This window comes from Piliocolobus tephrosceles, chromosome 5, assembly GCF_002776525.5.
Source record: "Piliocolobus tephrosceles isolate RC106 chromosome 5, ASM277652v3, whole genome shotgun sequence".
NCBI lineage: Eukaryota > Metazoa > Chordata > Mammalia > Primates > Cercopithecidae > Piliocolobus > Piliocolobus tephrosceles.
Window position 1 is genome coordinate 92,652,481 of NC_045438.1, and position 22,744 is coordinate 92,675,224.

General features: G+C 39.8%; 1 protein-coding gene and 1 pseudogene across 2 annotated transcripts in view; one reads left to right on the forward strand and one right to left on the reverse strand.

The window, feature by feature from the left end:
- The window catches only part of SH3BGRL2 (SH3 domain binding glutamate rich protein like 2), a 76,995-nt gene that overhangs the window by 24,553 nt on the left and 29,698 nt on the right, over nt 1-22,744 (reverse strand). Inside the window, exon 2 of the mRNA XM_023223089.2 lies at nt 8,396-8,581. Within this exon, the coding sequence (XP_023078857.1) occupies nt 8,396-8,581 (186 nt within the window). The remainder of the gene's footprint in view (nt 1-8,395; nt 8,582-22,744) is intronic.
- LOC111549897 lies at nt 3,518-4,103 on the forward strand (annotated as a pseudogene). The gene has a single exon (XR_002733865.2). The product of XR_002733865.2 is annotated as a methyltransferase-like protein 5 pseudogene (transcript).

Below are 22,744 nucleotides of genomic sequence, written 5' to 3' on the forward strand. Positions count from 1 at the left end.
ACTACGTGGCCCTCAAAGTCGAAAATATTTACCAGGTGGCTTGATCCCTGATCTAGAGGATTGAAACACGGATTTTGAAGCAGGCCCCACAAATTTGAAATTCCTTTGAACCTTTGTTTAATCTTAAAACTTAATGGAAATGAGACGTCTTGACCTATAATATACCAGTTTTTTTTTTTTTATTGTTATTATACTTTAAGTTCTAGGGCACATGTGCAGGTTTGTTACATAGGTATACATGTACCATATTGGTTTGCTCACCCATCAACTCATCATTTACATTAGGTATTTCTCCTACTGCTATCCCTTCCCTAGCCCCCCACCCCCCAACAGGCTCTGGTATGTGATGTTCTCTAACCTGTGTCCAAGTGATCTCATTGTTCAATTCCCACCTATGAGTGAGAACCTGTGGTGTTTGGTTTTCTGTCCTTGTGATAGGTTGCTGAGAATGATGGTTTCCAGCTTCATCCATGTCCCTGCAAAGGACATGAACTCATCCTTTTTTATGGCTGCATAGTATTCCATGGTGTATATGTGCCACATTTTCTTAATCCAATCTATCATTGATGGACATTTGGGTTGGTTCCATGTCTCTGCTATTGTGAATAGTGCCACAATAAACATACGTGTGCATGTGTCTTTATAGTACCAGTGTCTGTTTTGCTATTAAAAATATTAAGTTTTGCAACATGGTGAAAATCTTCAAGTCAAGTGGATGTTCTGGACAGATGGGCAGTCTTTATTCTCTGACTTTGGGCACCCCCAGGTACTGAGAAACCCAACTCTGGTTTTATCAGCAACACATATAATAATCATCTTGTCATGGAAGGAGACAAGGAGATGTGTTAGCGTTTTCTTACCATTTGTGGAGGCTCAGAAGTACAGCCCAAGCACAACTAAGTGTACACAGTTGCAGTTGTTCTCAAGTGCAGTGTTTATGTAAGACTTTTGGGAACAATGTCTTGGGATCATATGTTTTAAGTGCATTTGGGATCTTTTTTGAAGCATGAAGAACCTAATCCCATTATTGGAACTCCAGCATGGGCTACAGAGTGAGGCTCCATCTCAAAAAAAAAAAAAAAAATAGTAATTACAAAGAGGCAATATATAAAGCAAATAAATAACTGAAAAAGAAAATTAAGAAAACAATTTTATTTATAACAGCATCAAAAATAATAAAATAGGAATAAACCTAAGTGGCAAAAGATTTGTACACTGAAAACTACAAAACATGCTGAAAAAAATTAAAGGAGATTCAAATAAATGGATATCCCGATATGTTCATGGATTAGAAGATAATATTATAGATGTCAATAATACCCAAAGCAATCTACAGATTTAACATGATCCCTATTAAAATTTCAACAGCAGTTTTTGCAGAAATAGAAAAAAAAACTCATCCTAAAATTCATATGGCAAATCAACGGACCCTAAAGAGCCAAAACAATTTTGAAAAAGAACAAAGTTAAAGGACTTACACTTTCTGATTTCAAAACATATTACAAAGCTATAGTCATCAAACAGTGTGATACTACATAGAGACATACATATAGACTAATAGCACAGAACAGAGAGTCCAAAATAAACCCTTCTATATATGGTCAAATAACAGACAAGCATACCAAGACCATTCATTGAGAAAAAAAGATGTTCTCTTCAACGGTATTGGGAAAACTGGGTATCTACATGCAAAAGAATGAAGTTAGAACCTAATGTTACACTAGGTACAAAAGCTAACTCGAAACAGATTAAAGACATAAACCCAAGGCCCAAAACTATAAAACTCCTAGAAGAAAACACAGGGGAAAAGCTCCATGACATTGGATTTGGCAAACAATGATTTCCCAGCTATGATACCAAAAGCACAAGTAACAAGTGCAAAAATAGACAAACGGGACTACATTAAGCTTAAAACCTTTTGTTCATCAAAGGACACAATCAACAGAGTGAAAAGGCAACTTATGGAGTGGGGAAAAATATTTGCCAATCAGATAGCTGATAAGGGATTAATATCCAAATATATAAAGGACACCAACAGCTCAAAAACAAAAAAATCAAATAACCTAATTTTTAAAATGAGCAAAGAACCTGAATAGATACTTTTTCAAAGATAATATACAAATGGCTAACAAACACATTCAAAAGATGCTCAACATCACTAATCATCAGAGATATGCAAATCAAAACCACAATGAGTTATCACCTCATGCTCATTACAGTAGATACCATCTAAAAAATAACAAAAAATAACAAGTGTTGGTGAGGATGTGTAGAAGTTAGAACCTCTCTGCAATGTTGGTAGGTAATCTTGGTAGGCAAAATGGTACAACTGCTATAGAAAATAGTTTGGCTGTTTCTCCCAAAATTAAAAATAGAACTACCATACAATCTAGCAATCTCACTTCTAGATATATATTTAAAAGAAACTATCAATAGAGTAAACAGCCTACAAATGGGAGAAAATATTCACAAACTATGCTTCTGACAAAGGTCTAATATCCAGAATTTACAAGGAACTTAAATCAATAAGCAAAAAACAAATAATCCCATTAAAAGGACATGAACAGACACTTCTCAAAAGAAGACATAAAAGCAGCCAAAAAAAAAAAAAAACACGAAAAAATGTTCATCATCACTAATCGTCAGAGAAATGCAAATCAAAATCACAATGAGAAACCATCTCACATCAGTGAGAATGGCCAACAGAAAACCAAATACTGCATGTTCTCACATACAAACGGGAGTTGAACATGGAGGACCCATGGACATAAAATGTGAACAATTGACACTGCAAACTACCAGAGTGGGAAGGGAAGTGGATATGGGTCAAAAAACTACCTATTGGGTACTAGGCTCATTATCTTAGTGAAATATACCCATGTAACACACCTGTACATGCACTTCCTGTATCTAAAATAAAAGAAATATAAAATAATTTTAAAAATTAAAAGAACTGAAAACAGGGTTTCAAAGAGATATCTGCATACTCATGTTCATAGCAGCACTATTCACAATAGCCAAGAGGTGAATATAATCCAAATGTCCATCAATGGATGAATAAATAAACAAAACGTGGCAAATACATACAATGGAATACTACGCTGTCTTGATAAGGAAGGAAATCTTGTCACATGCTAGAACATGGATGAACCTTGAAGATATTATGCCAAGTGAAAGAAGCCAGTTGCAAAAAAGACAAGTAGTGTGTGATTCCACTTAGTTGAACTATCTAAAGTAGATACTTTATATAGAGAAAGTAGAATAGTGGTTACCAGCAGCTGAGGAAGGGGGCAAAGGGGAGTTGTTTAATGGATATAGAGTTTCAGATCTGCAAGATGAACAAGTTCTAGGGATCTGTTTCACAACAATGTAAATATATTTAATACTACTGAACTGTACACTTAAAAGTGCTTAAGACAGTAGGTGTTATATGTTTTTATCACAATCAAGAAAATTTTTAAAATAATAAAAATAGGCTTCCGGCCCCGGCCGAGGTGCGGGTCGGCCCAAGAGCATGTATGCTCTATACAATCCATAACACGTATGATGACACTGAAAATAAAGTCGTTGCAGATCTAGGATGTGGTTGTGGAGTACTTAGCATTGGAACTGCAATGTTAGGAGCAGGGTTGTGTGTTGGATTTGACATAGATGAAGATGCATTGGAAATATTTAATAGGAATGTGGAAGAGTTTGAGTTAACAAATATTGACATGGTTCAATGTGATGTGTGCGTATTATCTAACACAATGTCCAAGTCATTCGATACAGTAATTATGAATACTCCCTTTGGGACCAAAAATAATAAAGGGACAGATATGGCTTTTCTAAAGACTGCTTTGGAAATGGCAAGAACAGCAGTATATTCCTTACACAAATCCTCAACTAGAGAACATGTTCAAAAGAAAGCTGCGGAATGGAAAATCAAGATAGATATTATAGCAGAGCTTCGATATGACCTGCCAGCATCATACAAGTTTCATAAAAAGAAATCAGTGGACATTGAAGTGGACCTAATTCGGTTTTCCTTTTAAAAGCCCCTACAAACAAAAGTAGTTTAAAACCTATTTAAAATGAATAAAAAGTTGGTTTACTAAAAAAAATAAAATAAAATAATAAAAATATATAAAGAAATCCAAATCATCTGTTTGCTGAATAGAGAGAGAAAAGAAATGAAAGGTGAGTAGGTACTTTCCTTTAGAGTAAGTGGGTAAATTTTCATTTCTGATGAATTGCACAAATGCCAGTTCCACAGAGAGAGAACAAAGGGTTAAAACCTTGGACATGAGGCCCAGAGCTTTTTAAAATCCAAATCAGACACTACAATTCATCATAAAAGCCAAAGTGTTAGATCCTTTACCTTTAGAATCTCGTCACCCACATTCTCAGAGAAGGAAGAATCCTGCTCACAGTAAGAATTGATTCCACTCCAGGGAATCAACAGGAATACGTTGTGCCAGTTTGGGTTCTTGATGCAAATAACTGAGAAAGACACTAGCAACTTTGAGGGAAAGGAATCATGGAGGTATCATAGGGAGTTGGCAAGACTCCACGTCAAAACTAGAGGACCAGTTTAGAAAACAGAAGGAATTTCCCTATCTAGGTAGCCAAGAATACACTCATGTCACACCCCAGATCAGCTCCATAAGGACACCAGCCACAGCTATGGTTGGCCCCATCCCCCCTGGACACTCACTGCCACAAACAACCTCCCACTGACCCTGTATTTCTACATCATCCCCTCAATGTTCAAATTCTGGGGTAGAAAAAACTGATTGGTCATGCCAGGGAGATTCCATTCAGTGGGGAGCTCCTTCCAAAAGGCAAGATATTCAACTGCTAAATGAGAAAGAGGGCAATTGTCCACACTGGTTACCAAGTAGCTTAGCAGCTGTTCACTCTTATGTCTCACATGCCTAGCTCATCCAGGTTAAAATAAAGTAATAAATTTCTAATTCCAGGAAACAGAATAAGAATGTACAAGCTTTCTGGATCATGTCACTCGCAATGTGGTAGGTTTCCACAGGTTAACCAACCAGATGAGACCTGTCAGAAACTATCACTAGGTAAAGCAAGGTGTACAGAAGCAGGTGAGATGAACAAGGCCTGTGGTTAGTTGCCCTCTAATGCTTGTGCCAAAGTCAAATTTACCTAACCTTGATAAGAAGAGCCGACACTGTCTCAAAACTCTCGCCAGAACAGACTATGATGACAGTGTGTATGCCAACAACTGTCATGACCACCACCACAGGACTAACACCGTTCAAGCAGAGAAGATGCCATTTACCTGGCACAATCTAATCAATATATAATATAAACCTCTAGCCCGCTCCCAGATAGTCTACTTGAAAAAATTTCCACAGACTCCAAAGGGCAAAGATACATAGAGAGCTAGAAGTCATAAAGAGATAAAAATAAGGTGAGTCAGGTTAACTGTATTTTACATTATATTATTTTATTCATTCAATATATTCCTCTATTCAAACAGCACTGAACATTTCTTTTATGATGATAGAACAAAGATGTCTCTACCTCCTTTTTCTCAATAAGTCAACAAAACAACAAAGATTTTCAAAATAGAGCTAGGAGATTCAATCTAAAGGCCTGAACCACAAAATAAGCAGTAAGTGGGAAGAGAAATGGTGAAAGATCTTAGAAAAAAGAGAATGGTCAAAACTCAATGTCTGCAGAAGTACTATCAACAAGAAGCAAGCTGTAGGGCTCCAGAAAAGGTCAGGAACTGGAGGCATCATCTATTGTGAAGGTACGGTGAGTGGGCAGAAGCAGAAAACAGAAAAATTGTTTGAAAGTCTGTATAAGCAGCAGTTAGATCCCAGGATGCCTCACTCTCCTCAAAGGAGCTAGAAGATATTAATACATTATTAATAAACATGGTTTCAGGGAAGCAAAAAAAAATGTATACACATGGGCACTGAAGAGAGACTGAAAACAGGGATAGGAAGTGAAAATCTGCATGCTAGAGAGTGAGACCTTCCATTTCCCTCACCCTACAGGTCCAGAACTCCAATAGCTAGGCAGAGATTCCCAAAGTAGGAGACTCAAAGGCCATTCTCTGGAAAAATTAAACCATCATCTGAGAAAAGACCTACTGAGAAGAGATACTACTATCAATATTTGCAATGAGAATGCTAACAGGCTACTGAGTCATCCCATAGGGAAACAAGCCTGCATTCATATAAGACGCATACGCAGCTTCTAGTGAGCTTCCTAGTCTCACCACTTACATGAACAAAAGACAAGGATCAACATACATCTAAGGAAAGCCCACCCCACCTGAGAAAAATAACCAAAACAAAGTGAAAAAAAAAATCAGTGAAAACAGGAATAACACAGTAACAGAAGAAAACTTCAAATAAATGATATTTAATATCTTTAGTTAAGATCTTATATTTATTTAGTAGAAATACAACATTATTAAAAAGAATCACAGAGCAAGAAATGGGGAGAAAAGGATAAAAATTCATTGAAAGGATTTTGTACTTTCTCAGAAAGATCAAAAATCAAATAGGTAGACATTAGAAAAAAAGATTAAACTATTAGAAAATCCATGTAAGAAATCCAATATCCAAATTAATAGGCACTCAAGAGAAAGGGAACAAGGAAAAAAGTAGGGAGAAAATTTTCAGGAAAAATAATATAAGAACACACATAATCAGCAATCACAGAATTTCTTAAAAGGCATACTGAGCACTCAGCACAATGAATGAAAAATAGCTCATACCATAGTAATTCACCAAAAGATGTGGTGAATACATATATGAATAAGAGATTAAAATTTTTCATAGAAAAAACTGACAAAAACATACAAACAATCAAGGAAAATGGCATTAGACATTTCAATTGTAGCACTGAAAACTAGGGGACACTGAATCAATATCATCAAAATCCTTTCCAACCTAGAATTCTGTACCCAGAAACTACCACTAAACCCTAAGACTAGAAAAGCACTTTCATAGCCTCGAAGTCTGAGGGACAGAAAACTGCTAAATTTTTGTTTTAAGCCTTCTAGCACTATTTGACTTACAGCTTTATTTTATTTGGAACTGTATAGTTTGCAAACATTTTCAGCTATTACTTCATTTAGGTCTGCAGGCACAAGAGTACATTTCATAACCTTGCTAATCATGAATAAAATACACCCTTGGTTACCACACACTTCTCTCAATAAAATATAAAATAATGATATTAAAAACCCTATAAAATAACAATCTTCATTTTTATATAATAATATGCTTAAGAAATGCTTTTGAAACTATCACAAAGTAAGACAGATATTATCCCTTGCTTAAAGATAAGAAAACTTGGGTTTTTAAAAAGATAAGTAACTTTCCAAAGCTGTCCCAGCCGACATAAGGCAGCACTAGAACTCAAAGTTACGTCTAATGCCATGTTCAGGATTCTCCTCAGGATGCTACAGGTAAGAATTCTCTGTATAATCTACACACGGCTTTATGTTGCAACTCCTCATTCTCCATTATGCACTGGGGGAAGGGATTATTTTCCTTGAAGCCACCAAAGGCTCTCTGTTATTCCTTTCCTCCATGCCAATTACAGCCTAGCTATTTATTTCATCTCAAGCACCTCAGCTCTGTGGCTCCTTCTTCTTTAGACCGTCCTTAAATAACTATAGTACAGGTCCAAAAATAAACACTGACTTAGATACTCAGAGATATGGAAAAAGGCAAATCCTAACTTACTCTTTAGAAAGAAGTTTCTTAACTATTTTTCTTAACCTAAGGAGTAAGAAAGTAGGTAAATAGATGAAAGTGACTTCTTCATCTTCTCCTATGCTACATGCAGCAGGAAAGCACCTGATATATGTTCATATATGACGTGCACTGATAGTCTTAATCATCCCTCTGGCTCATTATCATAAGAAATGGAACTCTGGTTTACAATCAGCTATTAACAGTTATTTATACCATAAAGGGATATTCAAAGATAATTATTCCCCTCTACTACTCTGTCCCCTAAAACGTATTAATCAAAAAATAATTTGATTAATAATTTAATAATAAAATGATTATTTTTAATGCTTCAAAATTTAGAACAGAATACACACATACATACATGCATACAAACACACACACAGAGCTTCCCTTCCTACTCCTGTTCCCAAAGCAAAGACAGAGCTCAGACTGACAGACACATGTGCACTCACATTCACATACCACACAGCCCTTGCACATACATACACAGTCCACGACCTCGGACTCACATCCCTTCTCAACTTCACCCTCTGTTAGACTTGCAGACCTGAATGGGAATTGGGTGAAGCAGTCACAGTTTTCACTGGAAAAACCCACCTGAACTCTAAGTGACATGTGTTTTGAATAATAAAAAGAAACAGCATGATAACAATCTAGCCACTTACTCCACAGTATCGGTCACCATTAAATATCTGAGGGGGCAGGGGGTTGCCCTGAGTGGGTTTCTTTTCCGGGGGGACGTTTTTGTACATCCACTGCCTCTGTTCTTCTGACATTGTGATATCCACCTCCTCAAACTCTATCTTGTTGGCTTCCAGAAATCTAACCACATCTTGCTGCTTCTTCTTTATCTAAAGAGAGAAGACAAACAAATAAGTAGAAATCCTTATCTGAAACAGTAGGTATATACTTCCAAACTGAACTAGATTTATGTCATTGATACATAAAAAGAGGTGATTTATGTAGGTGTCACACACTGTCCACTCACTAGATACCCACCCAGTGGAGGACTAAGCCAGTCCCAACACAGTTGTTTCTTTGATGTTGCTGTTCTGTTTTGAGATGGAGTCTCTATGTTGCCCAAGCTGGTCTCAAACTCCTAGGCTCCAGCAATCTACCCACCTCAGCCTCCCAAAGTGCTGGGATTGCAGGTATGAGCCACCGCACCCGGCCACTAACACAGTCATTTCTTCAACCTAGACTGCCCAGAACTCTGGAGCACAATTCAGGTGGCTTGGAAAGAATGGACTATGAGATGAGAGAGTGACTTAGTTCTCAGTGGGCCATAACCACTCCCCATCCCACCCCCAACCCCACCCTCACCCTTGCAAGAAGTTGACATTTATAGTCATAAAAGCTCCCTTTGCCCAAAACCATCTGAAAACCATGTATAGCCTATCTGAGATGTCGACATTTCATTGATTCATGACAGCAGCAACATTTTTATTCCCCTCAGCAGCCTTCTTCAGGAATTCCACAGCTGTAGCCACTACCATGAAAGCATCCTTTCATCAGTTCACAGGAGAAAAATGTTCTTCACTTCTAACGTGAGAGTAAACAACGAATATCATCTTACTTTGAACTCTGTTTCTTAACCCTTTTCATACCTCTGATCTTTCACTTTTCCTTCTTCAATCACTAGGGGTCAGATGTGCTCTTGAGGAGCTGCAAATCCATCTGCAGTTTTCAAAATGTTGCCTACCTTCTTAAGACTGCATATTAACTGGCCGGGCGCGGTGGCTCAAGCCTGTAATCCCAGCACTTTGGGAGGCCGAGATGGGCGGATCACGAGGTCAGGACATCGAGACCATCCTGGCTAACACGGTGAAACCCCGTCTCTACTAAAAAAAAAAAAAATACAAAAAACTAGCCGGGCGAGGTGGCGGGCGCCTGTAGTCCCAGCTACTCGGGAGGCTGAGGCAGGAGAATGGCATAAACCCGGGAGGCGGAGCTTGCAGTGAGCTGAGATCCGGCCACTGCACTCTAGCCTGGGAGACAGAGCGAGACTCCGTCTCAAAAAACAAAAAGAGTACATATTAACTAATTGAAATGGAATGAAAACACAGTAGTCTCTCCTTATCCATGGGGGACACACCTGAAATGGCAGATAGTGCCAAACCATTATATATATATATATATGCTCTATTTTTTCAATCTGATGACCAGGAGGCATGTCCAGGTTTGTGCTTTAAAGAGATCACTTTAACACTATGGAGCTTACAAAGAAAAAGAAGCTCTGTATGTACTGTTAATGCTGTTATGAAAAGCTCTCCAAGACATATTAGTAGGTTAAAAAGAAAAACAAAGAGCAGAACTATATGTAGACTAAGGTCACTTTTTTAAAAAATGGAGAAAAATAAGAACACATTTATATTTGCTTGTATTTATATTGTTTTAAAAAATTCTTGAAGGTCATATAAGAAACTAACAGAAGCAGTTATCCAACAGCTGGGGGAGCAGGAATTGGATAAGGACACAAAGAGGGAGTAAGAGTTTTACTTTAAAATGTTTTGAATATTATAATAAATGTGTTGCCGGGCGCGGTGGCTCAAGCCTGTAATCCCAGCACTTTGGGAGGCCGAGACGGGCGGATCACGAGGTCAGGAGATCGAGACCATCCTGGCTAACACGGTGAAACCCCGTCTCTACTAAAAATACAAAAAAAAAAAACTAGCCGGGCGAGGTGGCAGGCGCCTGTAGTCCCAGCTACTCCGGAGGCTGAGGCAGGAGAATGGCATAAACCCGGGAGGCAGAGCTTGCAGTGAGCTGAGATCCGGCCACTGCACTCCAGTCCGGGCGACAGAGCGAGACTCCGCCTCAAAAAAAAAAAAAAAAAATGTGTTAATATTCAAAAGAGTAAACAGAAGAAATGTATTGCAATGAGAGAGAGGGCACCCTAGCTTCCACAGAACAGCTTGGAGGATGGCAGTACATACCACAGAGATGCCCTGTTTTATACAAATCACGTTTTCCCAATGTGACATGAAGCAGAACTCAAAGCATTTTGTTGAGTCACTGGCTTCCATAATTCACTTATAAGAAAGGGCAGATGCTTAACAAGAAGAAATGAAAAAAACAAAACAGTTAAAACCTTAGAAAATTAGCTAGTACTATAGCAAATCACCCAAATAACAAGGTAGGAGAAACTTAACCCAGAGAAGGAAGTTTTCAAGTGGATGTTTGTGACATTAGCATCAGGAAGGAAGATGTGTCACACCACCACAGCCTGTTTGTCAGGTCTGCAGAGGTGAACATGACCTGGAACTGGGAGCACTCAACCTAGCGTGGCGGGGGCAGGCTGTTCAGGAAGCAGCAACTTAGAGGAAGACACCGGCCAGCCTACTAGGTGGGGCCCAGGTAACAGAGAGGCTTCCCATGAGGCAACAGGAAGCCATCAAGGGCACTTCATGTGCTGGGCTTAATTCCAGAGTCCAAATAACCATAACATACACAATCATTTCCTTCACACAATGAATTTTTTATTATCCCCACACTTCAACTCTTCTGAAATGAAATGCATCTTACAATCAATATCAAAAGGAATTTCCTAAGCAAATAGAAGAGAAGTAAATTGTGGGCCAACAGTCACTGCTTTCATCTATGTCATTTTGTTTGTTTGTTTGTTTTGTTTTGTTTTGAGACAGAGTTTTGCTCTTGTTGCACAGACTGGAATGCAAAGGCACAATCTCGGCTCACCGCAACCTCCACCTCCCGGATTCAAGTGATTCTCCTGCCTCAGCCTCCAGTATGTGCCACCACGCATGGCTAATTTTTGCATTTTCAGTAGAGATGGCGTTTCTCCATGTTGGTCGGGCTGATCTCGAACTCCCGACCTGAGGTGATCCGCCCGCCTCGGCCTCCCAAAGTGCTGGGATTATAGGCATAAGCCACTGTGCCTGGCCTCATTTCATGTCATTTTATCCATCGTTGGAAGGTACCTTCAACTCACTTGGTTTTTTTTTTTTTAATTTACTTAAACACCTCTGAAAGCAAAACAATGGTAGTTATTTACCCAGTAACCAATCTCCCTCTCTTTCTAAATACAGAAGCCTGGTTTTACTTAGAAAAGCAATGTGCTCGGCTACAAAATCATGTTTACCCAAACACCTCTACTGTTAGAGGGAATCACATGATACAGTTCTGACCTATGAGATGTGAGGCACACAGTCCTTAGGAAGGCTTCACTTAAATGAAAGAAAACATAAAGCAGACTTTTGCCCTTCTCTAGTCTCCTTACTTGCAGAAATGCAGATATGGTGCCTGGAGGTGCAGAAATAATTTCACAAATGTGAAAACAAACACCATAAGTATGTGAAAATACTATATGCTAAGGATGGTCAAGCAGAAAGATAGTAGCCTGGGTCCTTAATGACATTTTGTAGCTGCCACCCCAGTCTCTTCATGCACAACCTATTCTACACCTTTCTGTATTAGACAAATAAACCTTTAATAAGTTAAGCCACTCTTCATCCAGTTTTCTATAGCCTGCACCCAAATGCAATTCCTAATTGCTACTTAAAATGACTTCAGAAATACTGTATTATGATGAAGGATTGAAAATAAAAGCTATTACTGCACAGTAGAGCCTGGCAATAAAAGCTGTAAGACATAAACTTAATATATGTGAGTGAATATTTATCACTGGATAAACAGAGGAATTTTCTTCATCTACTCCACAGAGCAACAGCCAACATGTTGGAACTAGAACAGGCAGGTTATCTAAAAGGATGAAGAGTGCATTTCACCTTAACATTCAAACACTACTATACACCATACAAAGCAATTAAAAGGAACACAGAATCTCTTGCATTAGATTGGGAGTAGGCAAAATACGGCCCAAGGCCCAAATCCAGCCCACTGACCATTTTTGTGGGGACAGCAGCCAAAAATTGTCTTTATATTTTTAAACAGCTGGGGGAAAAAATCAAAAGAATAATAGTATTCCATGACATGTAAAAGTTATATGAAATATAAACACCAGTGTCCATAAACAAAGCTGTATGGGAACACAGCAACACCCATTCACTCACATATTGTCTATGTCTGCTTTCTCCCTACGATGGCAGATTTGAGAAGTTGCAACAGAGACTGTGCGGTCCCCTAGTGCCTAAAATATTGACTAGCTGCCCTTTATAGAAAAGGCTTGCCAACCTTTGAGCTAGATCACAAATCTTCATTTCTGGGTCAAAGTTCCCTTTCTCAGTGAGCCTTCCTTTGACTACCTGATTTTACACTTTTACCAGCTACCCCAGAACTCTCTACTCCCCCTTCACTGCTGTATTTTTCACCACGGCACATGGCATCTGACAGACTGTATAGATTACGTATTTGTTTGTCCATCTCCCCCACTAGAATATAAATCCCCTGGCTGGGTGCAGTGGGTCACTCCTGTAATCTCAGCACTTTGGAAGGCTGAGGCAGGTGAATCACCTGAGGTCAGGAGTTTGAGACCAGCCTGACCAACACAGTGAAACCCTATCTCTACTAAAAATACAAAAATTAGCCAGGCGTGGTGCCACATGCCTGTAATCCCAGCTACTTTTTGTGAGGCTGAGGCAGGAGAATCACTTGAACTTGGTTGCAATAAGCGGAGATCGCGCCATTGCACTCTGGCCTGGGCAACAAGAGCGAAACTCTGTCTCAAAAAAAAAAAAAAAAAGAATATAAATTCCCCAAGGCCAGGAGATTTTGTCGCTTTTATTAAACATTTGTTAATGACTAGACAAGATGTTCACAGGTAGAAGGGCCTGTGAGATGGGGAACTTTCCTCCCAACCAACAACAGGGCTGATTCTTTTTACCCTTGAGGGCTCACCAAAAGTATCACCTCTTCAAAGAGCCCTCTTGAACCACCTTGCTGAAGTTTTATTGCCTAAATTTATTAAAATTTTATTTATTTATATGCCCTTTGTTTTTGTTCTTACCTCTCTCTCTACAACGTCAATTCTGGAAGCAGAAGGACCAGCGTGCAGGAGGCCCTCAATAAATATTAACTGAATGGATGATTCAAGAATTATTCCAGTCCTGAACATCAAAGATTTCCAGGTGATGTTCCAGAGAAACTATTCAAACTAAGTGAGTAATTTAATTTAGGAACAAATGTAACTTACACTTAGCCCAATGGGAATGTGGATCAAATGGCAGTATTTCTCAATCCCAAAGCAGCACAATTTTGAAAAGCATCGTGCTTAGGAGGCTACATCTAACTGTATATAGCTGAAATAATTCAGAAGAGTCTCTAGACCCTAATGCGAAAAAAACTTTGCTTCTAACTTTGACAATGACTTAAAAAGAAAGTAGTACGTGGTTGCATGTTTACATAAATTCTACTGTCAGTTAATTTTAATAGTTGCAAGTGCCTAACGAAACAAAAAGTGTTTTGTATTGTTGAAATGGTTTTATTAAATTGTTGATACATTTGCAAATGCGGCAACTGAGAATTATGCAGATGTGTTGGTATTTTCCTGAATCTGCTTCCCATTACTACCTTAGTACTCTATCACCCTCAACCACTTCCCCCCACTAACTTCAGGAGCTCTGAAGCAAACTGCTCCCTCAAATGTACTTTGAAGCAGCCTTCTTGGCCACTCAATGTATAAGCCTTTACCCTTTGACTCCAGATCCATGAATCTCCTGAGGACCCCAATGCCTGCACCCAAGTCCTGGTGACTCACCCCCACAGGGCCCTGGTCAGTAAGCTGCGGAGTCTCCTGACTCTGCGTGAACACTCGATGACCTGCGGAAATCTTAGTGAAGACACTTGGAACCTTCACTGGCAACCTCCTGGCCCCAAGAGTCCCTAGGGATTGGATCAGAAAACAGGTTAAATAATTACCTTGCTTGTGACTCAGCCTTAACCCCCTACTCTGTGACACTGACTGCTAAGTAAACTTGCATGCCTCTACTCTCCTTGTAGGATTACTTCTTTCCCGGGAAGATGCCAGTTAACTTATATAATTAAGCAGCCCCTGCCAGATTCCTTCCATAGGCTTCCAGACACGTCTAGTCATGTTTGAATTCCAGGGTATACATAGCTAATGCTGCACCCTGGGACCTTGGGACTCACTAGGAAATAAAGAGACATAATCAATTTGAACAAGAGTTTTTTTTTTAACATTGAGACCGAATACGAACGATAATGGGAAAGCAAGTTTAACTGAAGACAAATGAGCCACAGAGGACAACAAGGAAAACTGGGGGGTGGAAAGTATGTATTTTAGAGCCAGATTGTCCTGGTTTTAATCTTGACCCTGACAGATGGGTAGCCTTGGAGATATTACTTGGCTTCTCTCTTAACTTCTGTTTCCAAATCTATGAAATAAACTGCTAAATTAAGTTTAGCCTAAGGCCAGGAGTGATGGCTCACGCCTGTAATCCCAGTACTTTGGGAGGCCCAGGCGGACAGATCACCTGAGGTCAGGAGTTCGAGACCAGCCTAGCCAATATGGTGAAACCTCGTCTCTACTAAAAATACAAAAATTAGCTGGCTGTCGTGGCATGCACCTGTAATCCTAGCTACTCAGGAGGCTGAGGCGGGAGAATCCCTTGAACCCAGGAGACAGAGGTTACAGTGAGCTGAGATCGTGTCACTGCACTCCAGCCTGGGCGACAGAGTGAGCCTCTGTCTCGATTTAAAAAAAAAAAAAAAAAAAAAAAAAAAACTTAGCCTAAAGCTACCTCCTTACATATTTTGAGTTCAGCCTAAAGGTTTCTCCATCCATAGTGAATTGTAACCTCACCAGATACGTAAACAGACTGTAACCTACTCTTGGACCAATCACGGCATTTCAGCCAGTTAAGGCAGGCAACTGTTCAAACTGTGTCCAAACAAGGCAAACGCCAAGCTGTAACCAATCTTACTTCCATTAGATTATTCCCGTTTTTGTACCTAACTTCCTTTTTCTGTACATAAATTCTTTGTGACTATGAAGCAGCGTCAGAGTCCTTCTGAACCTATGCTGGTTCGGGGGCTGCCCAATTCTCAAAATATTCTTGGCTCAACGAAACCCTGTTACATATAATCTGCGTAAAGCTTTTCTTTTAACAGAACTCAACTATCTTTTTTCCATAGATTCACTGGAAAATTAAATAAGAAAAGGCCTAAGCAGTAATGGGCACTTGCTCAATTGTTTCATTTACTCAAACATACTAGCTTTTCTATCTTTGCCCTAGAAGTGGCCTCCATCAAAAATATAGCAACTTCTGAATGCTTTCAAAGGCCTTAGATATTCAACACAATGGTTCTTTATTTCACCTGCTTTCACACTTCAAACACACATCTTTCTTTATTCTGACCTGGGGTAGACGTAAGACTGATTAGGACCTCTTATGTATCTCAAATGGAAAAAAGTCAAAGACAGTGAGAAAAATAGAAGGGAAAAGATGAGGTTTTTTTTAATAGCTTGACAAAATGTACAAAGGAGGGCCTGGACTGGATTAAGGAAGGTAGAAGGCCTTAAGATGATTCTTCCTTTCAACTAAAAAGGGAGGAAAGGACTGAGGCTCTTTCCCTTGTCAAAGACCTCAGGAACTTTCCAGTGATTGAGTAAGGTACATCAAATATACCTAATTTCATGGCAAATTCTTTAAATAAAACCCCATTCTTGGCTTTACTAGGCATTATGCTGTCATAAAAGAGGATGCAAATGGCAGAAAGTACTGTGGCAGACATGAGCCTAGTTAAACACCAAAGCCTATTCATGATCTCCCCTGTGAAGCCTAAAAAACTAAAGCTCCAGTTTTCCCAGTCACACTTATAGCTGAAGCAGCCACACGACCGAGATCTGGCCAGTGAGGTGTGCACCTAAGTGTGCTAGGTGGAGCTTCTGGACAGAGCTTGGCTTTCCTGCTGAAGTCAACAGATTACAATGCTAAAGCCCCTTTTCCCTGCCCTTCCTCATTCTTCCAGGGTGGCATCCAGATGTGAGGGCTAGTGGTGCGGGGCAGCCTTTCCACTTTGAGGTGACAGGCATCAGAAAAAGGCAAGAGAATCCCATCAAGGCAGGCCCTGAACAAGTTCAACCTCCAGACTTACAAGGAGAGACTGAAACACCTCTGTTGAAGCTCAAGTTAAACAGGTTCTCTGTTACTTGCAAATGAACACATTCTTAACTGAAACCCTCAGCAGTATGCCTCATTGTTGGGGAGTAGAGCAGGGGTGTAGAGTAACCCCCAAGATGCCATTTGCTAAGCGGCAATGTTCTAATGCTGCTTAACTAAATGAGAGATTATACATAAAGTACAGTGTCTCCAGTTTCTGTTTCAGTTTATCCTACTAGAAAGCAAATACCAAATTACCAAGCCAAGGATAAAGAGGCTGACTTACAAAAGACTGAAGCTTGAGTTTTATAGAATCACTGTCAGAAAAACAGATTACAAAATAAAGGTCAATTTTTGAAAAACTGTCAGTACATGTTATAAATTAAAACAATATAATTTTAACGATAGAAAAGGCTGTGGTTTTCCATCTATGTATCACTAGCACAGTCCCTGGCACTTACTACATAGGCATATATTTGTATTAATCAAATAAATATTATTAAGCTTGAATTCATACTTTTAACTTTGGTTTTCTTTTAACCAGCCAATATTGTTGGTCCTGTTTTCTTGATCAATTTGCATTGATTTCTTTTTTACATGTTTATAATATGGTAAACCATCTTTCCCATTTGAAATTTTTTAATTTTAAAAAACCCATAATCTCATCACACTGAGACTTTTATTTTTCATAGAACCTTCCAGGGATTAAACATTTAGAAGTATACTTTATATAGTTGCCATAATAACAAATGTTTTGGGGAAGGATGCTTCTGTTGTATGACGAATGTTTTTTGTTTCTAAAATCTCCATGGTTATCTTATTGCATGTATGAATTATATTGAGTACTTATGCTAATGTATTAAAACATATATTCTAACACTGGAGATTTAGGTGTGTTCTAAAGATGTTTTATAAAAAATGTAAGTGTTCCAAATTTGCTATTTATTTATTTCGAGATGGAGTCTCACTCTGTTGCCCAGGTTGGAGTGCAGTGGCTCGATCTCAGCTCATGCAAACTCCTCTTCCTGGGTTTAAGCGATTTTCCTGCCTCAGCCTCCTGAGTAGTTGGGACTACAGGCACCCACCACCACGCCTTGCTAACTTTTGTATTTTTAGTAGAGATGAGGTTTCACCATGTTGGTCAGGCTGGTCTCAAGCTCCTGACCTCATGATCCACCCTCCTCAGCCTCCCAAAGTGCTGGTATTACAGGCGTGAGCGACTGTGCCTGGACGACTTTTTAAATGATAAAAAATGGTTATTAGTAGTAGGCTACCTAGCAGTACTAAAACACAGGGACTTTGCCGGGCGCGGTGGCTCAAGCCTGTAATCCCAGCACTTTGGGAGGCCGAGATGGGCGGATCACGAGGTCAGGAGATTGAGACCATCCTGGCTAACACAGTGAAACCCCATCTCTACTAAAAATACAAAAAAAAAAAAAAACTAGCCGGGCGAGATGGCGGGCGCCTGTAATCCCAGCTACTCTGGAGGCTGAGGCAGGAGAATGGCCTAAACCCCGGAGGCGGAGCTTGCAGTGAGCTGAGATCCGGCCACAGCACTCCAGTCCGGGCGACAGAGCGAGACTCTGTCTCAAAAAAAAAAAAAAAAAAAAAAAAAACACACAGGGACTTTACACAGATTTTTCTAAATCTTGTCTCCTAAAGTCTTTCAAATGAAATATTTCAGCGAGTTATTTTAATGTAACATCTTTCCATTGGTTTCCTGGAATAGCTAATTGATATCACGGAACATAACATGATTTCAACTACCAAACTGTTAACAAAAACCTTTACATGACTGATGAATGGGAAGTAGGTCTGGCTGCTGCAAGCAGGACACTGAGGTCTGTGTGGGACTCTGGTTGGTCTGTGAACATGTAGCTCTGCTGGACTGAACATGGTGACAGTGATGCCAAAGGCAGCAGCCTGATCTTCAACTGGGCCAGTTGGCTTTATTAATGTTCTAGTCCTGAACAGTCAAAAAAGGGTGGGTCTGTGTCACCTTGGTCAAGTTACTTATTCTACCAAGCCTTGGTTTCCTCATCTGTAAAATACAGATAATAATTCAGCATAGAGAACTGCTATGAAATTTAAATGTCATAATGTTCATAAAGTTCTTAGTGTAGTGCCTGGAATGCTAAAAGAGCTAAACATTAAATCCAATCACAAGTCCGTTCCAAGGTGGGTGAATAGGAACAGCTCCGGTCTGCAGCTCCCAGTGTGTTCGACGCAGAAGATGGGTGATTTCCGCATTTCCAACTGAGGTACCTGGTTCATGTCATGCGGACTGGTTGGACAGTGGGTGCAGCCCACAGAGGGCGAGCCGAAGCAGGGCGGGGTTTCACCTTACCCGGGAAGCACAAGGGGTCGGGGGATTTCCCTTTCCTACTCAAGGGAAGCCATGACAGACTCTACCTGGAAAAACAGGGCACTCCCACGCAAATACTGCACTCTTCTTACGGTCTTAGCAACTGGCAGACTAGGAGATTCTCTCCTGTGCCTGGTTAGGTGGGCCTCATGCCCAGGGAGTCTTGCTCGCTGCTAGCGCAGCAGTCTGAGATCGACCTGCAAGGCAGCAGCCTGGCAGGCAGAGGGGGGGCCGCCATTGCTGAGGCTTGAGTAGGTACACAAAGCGGCCAGAAGCTCAAACTGGGCAGAGCCCGACACAGCTCAGCAAGGCCTACAGCCTCTACAGACTCCACCTCTGTGGGCAGGGCATAGCTGAACAAAAGGCAGCAGAAATTTCTGCAGACTTAAATGTCCCTGTCTGACAGCTCTGAAGAGAGCAGTGGTTCTCCAAGCATGGTGTTTGAGCTCTGAGAACGGACAGCCTACCTCATCAAGTGGGTCCCTGATCCCTGTGTAGCCTAACTGGGAGACACCTCCCAGTAGGGGCCGACAGACACCTCATACAGGTGGGTACCCCTCTGGGACAAAGCTTCCAGAGGAAGGATCAGGGAGTGATATTTGCTGTTCTGCAATATTTGCTGTTCTACAGCCTCCACTGGTGATACCCAGGCCAACAGGTCTGGAGTGGACTCCAGCAAACTCCAACAGACCTGCAGTTGAGGGACCTGACTGTTAAAATGAAAACCAACAAACAGAAAGGAGTAGCATCAACACCAACAAAAAGGGCGTCCACAAAAAAACACCATCTGTAGGTCACCAACATCAAAGACCAAAGTTAGATAAAACCACAAAGATGGGAAGAAGCTGAAGCAGAAAAGCTGAAAATTCTAAAAACCAGAGCACCTCTCCAAAGGATCACAGTCCCTCACCAGCAACGGAACAAAGCTGGACAGAGAATGACTTTGACGAGTAGACAGAAATAGGCTTCAGAAGGTCGGTAATAACAAACTTCTCTGAGCTAAAGGAGGATGTTACAACCCATCACAAGGAAGCTAAAAACCTTGAAAAAAGATTATACAAATAGCTAACTAGAATAAACAGTGTAGAGAAGACCTTAAATGATCTGACGGAGCTGAAAACCATGGCAAAAGAACTTCGTGATGCACTCACAAGCTTCAATAGACAATTTGATCAAGTGGAAGGAAGGATATCAGTGATTGAAGATCAAATTAATGAAATAAAGTGAGAAAACAAGTATAGAGAAAAAAGAGTAAAAAGAAAAGAACAAAGCCTCCAAGAAATATGAGACTATGTGAAAAGACCAAATCTACATTTGATTGGTGTGCCTAAAAGTGATGGGGAGAATTGAACCAAGTTGGAAAACACTCTTCAGGATATTATCCAGGAGAACTTCCCCAACCTAGCAAGGCAGGCCAACATTCAAATTCAGGAAATACAGAAACCACCACAAAGATACTCCTCGAGAAGAACAACCCCAAGACACATAATTGTCAGATTCACCAAAGTTGAAATGAAGGAAAAAATGTTAAGGGCAGCCAGAGAGAAAAGTCAGGTTACCAGCAAAGGGAAGCCCATCAGACTAATAGCGAATCTCTCGGCAGAAACCTTACAAGTCAGATAAGAGTGTGGATCAATACTCAACATTCTTAAAGAAAATAATTTTCAACCCAGAATTTCATATCCAGCCAAGCTAAGCTTCATGAGCGAAGGAGAAATAAAATCCTTTACAGACAAGCAAATGCTGAGAGATTTTGTCACCACCAGGTCTGCCTTATAAGAGCTCCTAAAGGAATCACTAAACATGGAAAGACACAACCAGTACCAGCCACTACAAAAACATACCAAATTGTAAAGACCATCGATGCTATGAAGAAACTGCAACAATTAACGAGCAAAATAACCAGCTAACATCATAACGACAGGATCACATTCACATAAAACAATATTAACCTTAAATGTAAATGGGCTAAATGCCCCAATTAAAAGACACAGACTGCCAAATTGGATAGAGTCAAGACCCATCAATGTGCTATATTCAAGAGACCCATCTCACGTGCAGAGACACACATACGCTCAAAATAGAGGGATGGAAGAAGATCTACCAAGCAAATTGAAAACAAAAACAAGCAGGGTTGCAATCCTAGTCTCTGATAAAACAGACTTTAAACCAACAAAGATCAAAAGAGACAAAGAAGGCCATTACATAATGGTAAAGGCATCAATTCAACAAGAAGAGCTAACTATCCTAAATATATATGCACCCAATACAGGAGCACCCAGATTCATAAAGCAAGTCCTTAGAGACCTACAAAGAGACTTAGACTCCCACACAATAATAATGGGAGACTTTAACAAACCACTGTCAATATTAGACAGATCAATGAGACAGAAAGTTAACAAGGATATCCAGGACTTCAACTCAGCTCTGCACCAAGTGGACTAATAGACATCTACAGAACTCTCCACCTCAAATCAACAGAATATACATTCTTCTGAGCACCACATCGCACTTATTCTAAAACTGACCACATAATTAGAAGTAAAGCACTCCTCAGCCAATATAAAAGAACTGAAATCACAACAGTCTCTCAGACCACAGTGCAATCTAATTAGAACTCAGGATTAAGAAACTCATTCAAAACCACACAAAGACATGGAAACTGAAGAACCTGTTCCTGAATGACTACTAGGTAAATAACAAAATGAAGACAGAAATAAAGATGTTCTTTGAAACCGACGAGAACAAAGACACAATATACCAGACTCTCTGGGACACATTTAAAGCAGTTTCTAGAGGGAAATTTATAGTACTAAATGCCCACAGGAGAAAACAGGAAAGATCTAAAATCGACACCCTAACATCACAATTAAAAGAACTAGAGAAGCAAGAGCAAACACATTCAAAAGTTAGCAGAAGGCAAGAAATAACTAAGATCAGAGCAGAACTGAAGGAGATAGAGACATAAAAAACCCTTCAAAAAAATCAACGAATCCAGGAGCTGGATTTTTGAAATGATCAACAAAATTGATAGACTACTAGCAAGACTAATAAACAAGAAAAGAGAGAAGAATCAAATAGACTTAACAAAAAATGATAAAGGGGATGTCACCACTGATCCCACAGAAATACAAACCACCATCAGACAATACTATAAACACTTCTACACAAAATAAACTAGAAAATCTAGAAGAAATGGATAAATTCCTGGACACATATGCCCTCCCAAGACTAAACCAGGAAGAAGCTGAATCACTGAATAGATCAATTACAGGTTCTGAATTGAGGAATTAATAGCCTACCAACCAAAAAAAGTCCAGGACCAGAGGTACATTCCAGGTACAAGGAATGTACCTCTGGTAGAATTCGATTAGCCGAATTCTACCAGAGGTACAAAGAGGAGCTGGTACCATTCCTTCTGAAACCATTCCAATCAATAGAAAAAGAGAGAACACTCCCTAACTCATTTTATGAGGCCAGCATCATCCTGATACCAAAGCTTGGAAGAGACACAAGAAAATAAGAGAATTTTAGACCAATATCCCTGATGAACATCGATGCAAACATCCTCAATAACATACTAGAAAACCGAATCCAGCAGCACATCAAAA